This window comes from Myotis brandtii, unplaced genomic scaffold, assembly GCF_000412655.1.
Source record: "Myotis brandtii unplaced genomic scaffold, ASM41265v1 scaffold29, whole genome shotgun sequence".
Lineage (NCBI taxonomy): Eukaryota > Metazoa > Chordata > Mammalia > Chiroptera > Vespertilionidae > Myotis > Myotis brandtii.
In genome coordinates, this window is record NW_005361075.1 from 2,121,533 (window position 1) to 2,129,026 (window position 7,494).

The window sequence follows — 7,494 nt, forward strand, 5'->3', positions numbered from 1 at the left end:
CAGGCTTATGGGACCCAAGCCACAGACCACACCTCCGAAGCCAAGCAGGACATCCAGAGGTCAACCAGGCCATCCCCGTGCCCCAGGACACAGTAGATATTCCAAGGGTATTGACCTTTGTCAAAGCTCTGGATGTTCCTTCCATGACCTGATCTCTGGGAATTCCCCATGTGATTTGACAAGGTCACTGCACCCCACACTGAGCTTGAGACCCTCAGGGTCTCCCCAGGAAGAGTCTGTCATTCTAGGATCCCTCATGTCTGTGCTCCCCAATACCACATGACTCACCTTCTTCAGAGCCACAAACTCATTCTCAGCTGTTGCTCTCAGAGAAACTTCCTCCTCATACCTGAGGCAGAAGAGGCAGAGAGGGAGGTCACGGAAGGGCAGGTCTCCCATGAACCCCTCCCACTTCATACCAGGGCAGGGGCCAATGTTAGGAACGTCCCACCACAGCTGGACCCTGGCAGCCCTGTTATATCCTTTTGATTGGATTTAGGATATTGCTGCCTTGAATTGAGGGGTCCTTTGGGCTAATCTTCTGGGACCTCATAGCTGCTCTGAGGCAAATAAGGCCTCAGCACCAGCCCCATGCTGGGCGTGGCCAGCATCCCCTCTGGGGCACAGCAGCCCAGCCACCCCTCACTGAGTGTGCATCCTTGCCCAGGTGTGGGGTCTGTGAGTTCCAGAGGCCATCAGCACTCAGAGCCCTGAGCTGTGGGACACCCAGGGCCCCAGGACATGTAGGGTTCATATCACATCCATGGGCCATGTGCTATAGGTGGGAAGTCAGGAGGAGAAGGCCTGGAAGATGCCAGAAGCCTTCTCCCCACAGAGCACAGACAACAGCTGCTGGGTGGTCAGACTCCAAGAAAAGAAGGCTAACACAGGGGAGAGATGTCCTGGGGGAATCACGGCCCTACTCTCAGGCAGGCATCTGGGCAACAATTGCACAGGTGAAAAGATCCTACTACATCCTGCCACCCTGGCCTGCATGGCTGCTCACCCTGCTGGGAAATTCTTCTCATGTCTAATCCAATGGTCTTTAACCTAAGTCCTTCCCTGCGTCCATCGTCAAAGCCAGCCACACTCACTTCTTCTTGTAGCCTTCCATCACCTCCTGCACGTGGTTGAGCTCTGAGGCCAGCCTCCCACTGTCGGCCTCCACACACTCGGCCTCACGCCTCAGCGTCTCGATGTAGCCCTCAAACAGCGGCTCCAGGTTGCTCTCGCAGCACTTGCGGTTCTGGTAGTACTGCCACTTGGTCTCCAGCAGCTTGTTCTGCTGCTCCAGGAAGCGCACCTGCCATTTGGGGTGGAGAAGAAGGGTCAGATGGCTCTTGGTGCCCCAAAGCCCACTTGGAGGGTTGCTTTAAGGTAAACTTCCAAATCTGCAGCTCAGCAGAAATTAGAGGTGGACAGTGGTAGACAAATCTACTCGGGGAATTCCTGATTATGACCTATATCTGGATTTTCCGACTTAGGGATGGGAGCAAGGGGCTGGGAAAGGTCTGTCCCTTCTCAGGTGAACTGAGTTATCCCAACCTGATGAGTCCAAGTAGCATGTAGTCAGGCTCCAGGTGGAGGGCTCACCCCCTCACCTTGAAGCTAGAAGAGGTGCCCTCTTAGGCAGAGTTCCAAGATTCAGATCCCAGCCTGGGGTGTGTGGTGACAGGTAACAGGGAGATGATGTCACAAGCCATCTAGAGGAGAGCTCTGCCACCTGGCCCCTGGCCCCCTTCACTGGGTGGCCAATCCACCTTATGCCTCAGAGGGAACACAGTCCTCAGGTGGGGCCTGGAACCTCTGTAACTTCAGAAGCAGTTGCCATTTCCTCTTCAATGTCCTGAACTCTAGTTGTGCCTCTGAACGGCCAGGTCACACCTCTCTTCCATGAGCTCTGCCTATTTGAACTCCCAGCTGCGTCTTCTGGGTCTTGTGTGAGTGCCTGTTCTTGTTTGTGTGTCTGCCCCTCTCATCAGAGTGGGGAGCTCAGGCCGTCAGAGCTCTTTCTGCCCCTGACTCCCCTCTCAGTGCCCAGACTGAGTCCTGTACATGGGTGGAGCTTAGGAAGGTGTGTTCAAGGACACCCACCTTGTCAATGAAGGCAGCAAACCTACTGTTAAGACACTTGATCTGCTCCTTCTCCTCATGCTTCACGCACTGCGCGTTGGGGTCGATCTCCAGGTTGAGGGGCGTGAGGAGGCTCTCATTGACGGACACGGTGGTGATGCAGGGCGGGCTGGGCCCGCACACGCCGCCTGAGCGGTATCCGAAGCTGCGTCCACAGGAGCCAGAGCGGAAGGCGCCGCAGACGCTCTGGCTGCCAAAGCCCCCTGTGAGGCCGCGGTAGCAGGAGACCCCGCGGTAGGGGGCGGCGGTGATGCAGCAGCGGCCGGGCCGGGGCCCGCAGGCGGAGGCACAACTGAAGGTGCCTCCAGCACAGTAAGATCCACAAGTCATGGTGTTTCTTTGGGACACGGAGGCTCTGAGGAGGGAGAGGTCCTAGTGGAGGGTATAATGGACAAGGTGTTTACGTCTCAGACATCTTTGGGCCTTTTATATATGCGGGGAGCCTGGTGCGTCCATGGGTTAGGAGCAATTAGCCGTCTTTTATGGGCTTGGGTTGCTTAGCTGCTGTGTTCTCCCTTAATGTACTTAATTGGGTTCCAAATGCGGCCAGATGTTTATGGCCTTTTACCCTAAACTGCACAATTTTTATCTTCAAAGAGCCAGCTCACATCTCCCACGCCCACCCCAACCTCCCTCTATACAGTTGTGGAGACTCAGGAACTGGAGGATGAGGGAGCAGTGACTCAGGTTGGAGTGGAGGGGAAAGGCGGGGCTGCTGCTCCTCCAGTACCGTGCCAACTGATGACGTCAGCGCCGCTGTCCGTGGTGCTGGTCGGACCGGCCCTAAAACACTGGGAGAGTGTGAGATCCACCCGTGATATGGAACTTGGGGTGCACTTGGTGATTTCCCTCACACTGATGACCTCGTTCTGCACTGCCAAAGCTCCACACTTGCACAATCTCTCAATTATCCCTACACGTATCCAACACTCCCACACTGTTCCCAAATCCCTCACATCTATCAACATATTCCACCCCCTAAACACACACACACACACACACATACACACACACGCACACACGCACACACACTGGCCTTCCCACCCACAATCTCACACACACTCACATGGTCGTGTGCACTCTCACCTACCCCCTACTCTCTACCCCCTTACACACTGACCAGACCCTAAGCCAACTTATTAGACCTTCTTGGCCAGCCCATGCTGAGGGAGGCATCCCCTCCCTCACAGTCTCCCATGAGTCCTAAGGGGACACACACTGGCTCTCTGACCTCAGGAATGTCCAACCATTTCCAACAAGCTCCCAAGCAAGGATAGTGTGCCTGGGTTTCACCTGAAGCCTCTGTGTTTCCTCCAGGGCTCAGAAGGTCTAAGGTGGACACCACTGTTATGTGTCTACATGGCATTTGGCTCAGATATAATTAGATCTAGATAGAGCCATATGAGGAGAGCATCCAGCCCCCTGCCATTCCCCCTGAGTCTGTGCTGCATTCCATGTTATGCCAAACCTGCCTCCTCATTCCCTTTACGGCAGTTTGTCAGCAACCTTGGAAGAGGTCACAACAAATCCATATTGGTGTGTGCTGTCCATCCAGTGTGGATGGTGTGGGCCTTCAACCCAAAAGGTCTGGGTAGGAACCAAGGCTCTGCCATAATGATCTCTGTGTGATCTGGGCTAGGCACTTCACTCCTCTGGGAAATGGAGTAAGCCTTTTCCCTCCTAGTGCTGCCCTGAGGAATTACAGAGATGTGCGCATGCTCAGTAAACTCCAGAGCACAATGCAGATGTTCTTTATTGCAATCATTAAGAAGAAAGAGGTACCCTGGCTGGTGTAGCTCAGTTTGTTGGAGCACCGTCCTGTACACCAAGAGGTGGTGTGCTGATCTCTCTCTCTCTCTCTCTCTCTCATCAATAAAATTCTTTTTTTTTTTAAAGAAGCAGTAAGCTCTGGGGCTGCATTTTTCTCAGAGTTCACATTGTGACTCACTCATGGAAGCAACCAGAATTTTAATTAAATTAGAACAAGATCAAGTAGAGTTAAATAAAATAGAAAAAATCAGAGTGCATCATATATAGTAAGAATAACATTTCATGACCTTTTTGTTTCAATTGTATGTGGTGTGTATATATGTATGTATTTTGTCACTATGTAAAATCATTTCTTAATATGATTGAAACTAAAAAGTTTAAATACCTGGCATATCAGTTAAGAACACAGGCCCAGGTTCCAAAAAGTGTACTTTCAAAGTCCAGCTCTGTGACTTTCCCGCAATTACTTAACCTCTCTGTATCTCATTTTATGATTTGTAAAATGAGGATAATAGAACCCACCTCATAAAGTTGTAAGTATTAAAAGAATTAATCCATGTAAAGCACTTAGAACAGAGCCTGACACACTCTAAGAATGTAGTCATATTAGTAGAGGTTGTTGCTGCTGCTGCAGTAGTTATAGTGACAGGTTTGATGGGGAAGTAGAGATATATGTTATTGATGTTATTGTTGCTGCTGCTACCATGGATATAGCAACAGGTTTGATGGAATATACCTGCTCACATATGTAAAATTCTCATTAATGTTGACTATCTTAAAGAACTAGCAGAAGGATTAAATTAAATAATGCATGGACAATGTTTAACCCAGTACCTGGCACAAAGCCAGTGCTCAATAAGTGTTATCTACTGTTACTCTACTATGGGGATCAATCCAAGGGGCAGGGAGGACCTGAGACCTTTGGCCATGGTTACTTTCTTTACCCTGGAAAAGAACCCCAAATCAAATGTCCCTCCTTCAATCCCCACTATAGCCCAGCTGCCCCAGGGAAGGCTCCATGTCAATCTCTCTTATTAGGCAAAGGTAATATGTCACCAATCCTTGGGCAATCACACTACTGGATGAGAAGAGAATCTTGGACAAACAAAAAGTCTGTTATTTGTGAATAATTCACAAATTTATATTTCTCATTTGGCCTTAATAGACCATTAAAAATCCTCATGATTTCAAAAATAATATGATAATGCAAACCATAAATCAATGGCATGTGCGCTTGTCTTGCATTTTACCTAATCCTGAAACCTCCTGATTGGGCAGTAGCCCAGGGATACCTTGGGTTCAAGGGTGAGAGATATGACATTGATGATCCATACAAGTGTAATGAAATGCCAAAGAGAGCAAGGGAAGTTAAGATTTCACTGCAGCTGGACAGTTGGAAGTTGGAGTTCAAAAAGAACATCCCAGAAGGAGAGCAGATAGTCATGGTTTCCTCAAGGAGCTTCCATTGTTATCTCCCATTTGGGAATGCTCTATATAAAAGAGAGCACTCATTATTCTGGAGTGGTCACCATGCTTGTGGAGATAGGGTGAACCAAAAGACCTTCAGATCTGGAACTCAGAACCTCCTCTTTTAGCCTAAATGGATTTTTTTTTCAAGGGATGCTTAGAAAGAAAGGGCAAAATTGGTGGTTTTAACATTAGAATGTTTTTGTCACTTCATTCTGTTCCTGTGGAGGAGGTTGAGGCCGATCCCCCAAGATGGATGATGGGTTCGACAAGATAACATCTTGTTGGGGGATTCGATGATTCTGTGATTGGTATGTCCCTGCCATAGCCTGTACCCTGCCTTAATTTTGGAGGGAAGAAGGCACTAAGAGAAGGAAGGAGACATGGATTCCGGAGCTCCTCATCTGACAGGGAAGACAGACCCTGATTTATGAGAAAGGTCAGAAGTCTGAAGAGGGCTGCTTTTGAGATGTGCCATCAGATGCTCAGGAAAGCAACCTACTGACAGTGCCCATTCTGGGGCAATGTGGAAGGCAGCTGATCTGATGGGAAAGGCAAGAACGTCTCCCTGGAAAGAGTGAGAACAGGCTTCAGTAAAGAGGCAGGCAGGATATGTTTACATGGAGCTATTTCAGAGAGGGGGTAGACAGTAGAGACACCTGAGGGCCCTTGCAGGAATGAATCATGAGATGCTGTGATGGTGAAGAGCCAGCTGAGACAGAGACCTAGGAAGTAGGGCCAGTGTCGTCTCTGGGATTCTGCTCCGTGGCTGCAGGCTGGGAGGCAGCCTGTGGGCTCTACATTTGAGGATAGAAAAGCATCTGCACACTAGGCCTGTAGGAATCCAAGAGGCCACGCCTTCTATAACCTTGCAGCTCATACTTTCTGTTCACAGAAAGAAGGTTCAGGCCAGGTTCCAGGGAGAGAAATTGAGGGGTGCGGGAGTGGGTGTGTACACAGCACCTGAGCTGTTAATGAGAGAATTGACCTCAGGTCCAACCACCAGGAAGGGCGGTTGGGTTAGTGAGTTAAGGAGAGGCCCAAGTCAGAGTCCTGCCTCCTCAGCCAAGACAGCTGGGACAGTGGCCAATTATCCGTGAGATAACAGGGAACCAAAGGCCCCCGTGGGGATCCTGGAGGAAATGAAGCTTGACTCAGGAGTTCTGCCCTTGGTGAGGTCTGTCCCATTAACCAGGCTAAGCCCCTGAACATTCCCCAGCCCATGTCCCTGCCCTGTGAAGATTCAATGTTATAAAGCTGGAGCTGAGGTTGCCCACCTCTTTAGGTACACCTATACCTTGCCCTCGGTGCCATGCCCTTCCCCCATCAACCTCCTCTTCCTCTGCTCTTCCAAACTTGGAATGTCCCCTCTCTGTTTCTCCTGGGTTTTTCCCCATTGTACCTGCACTGTCCTCCACTTCCCTCTTCTTCCCTCTCTCTACCCAAATCTCCCCTCCCTACCATCCTCCTCATCCCCCAGCCAGTCTTTGTTCTTCGTTCTAGTGGCCCTGCAGAGTAAAGTTAAAACCAGGTATCTCGTCTCTCTTTTTTCCTATAAATCTACTTCTTTCCTTCCCCAACACTACCACACTACCCTAAGGCCTTCAGGATTCTTGCCTTCATTGACTGGTTTTCCTTACCACTCTCATCATCGCTCAGGTTAAGGCTTTGCTTCATAAAGCTGGAGCTGAGGTTGCCCACCTCTTTAGGTACACCTATACCTTGCCCTCGGTGCCATGCCCTTCCCCCATCAACCTCCTCTTCCTCTGCTCTTCCAAACTTGGAATGTCCCCTCTCCGTTTCTCCTGGGTTTTTCCCCATTGTACCTGCAATGTCCTCCACTTCCCTCTTCTTCCCTCTCTCGACCCAAATCTCCCCTCCCTATCATCCTCCTCGTCCCCCAGCCAGTCTTTGTTCTTTGTTCTAGTGGCCCTGGAGAGTAAAGTTAAAACCACACATCTCATCTCTCTTTTTTTCCTATAAATCTACTTCTTTCCTTCCCCAACACTACCACACTACCCTAAGGCCTTCAGGATTCTTGCCCTCATTGACTGGTTTTCCTTACCACTCTCATCATCGCTCAGGTTAAGGCTTTGCTTCATCCCTCCTTAAAGCCCCAGCCAG

General features: G+C 50.0%; 1 protein-coding gene across 1 annotated transcript in view; it reads right to left on the reverse strand.

Moving 5' to 3' along the window:
• Window positions 1-2,463, reverse strand: part of LOC102261587 (keratin, type II cuticular Hb1) — a 6,974-nt gene extending 4,511 nt beyond the window's left edge. Inside the window, exons 1-3 of the mRNA XM_005869283.1 lie at window positions 2,095-2,463; window positions 1,095-1,303; window positions 289-349 (exon numbers count right to left, since the gene is read on the reverse strand). Coding sequence (XP_005869345.1) covers window positions 289-349; window positions 1,095-1,303; window positions 2,095-2,463 — 639 coding nt within the window. The remainder of the gene's footprint in view (window positions 1-288; window positions 350-1,094; window positions 1,304-2,094) is intronic.
• Window positions 2,464-7,494: the final 5,031 nt, after the last annotated feature.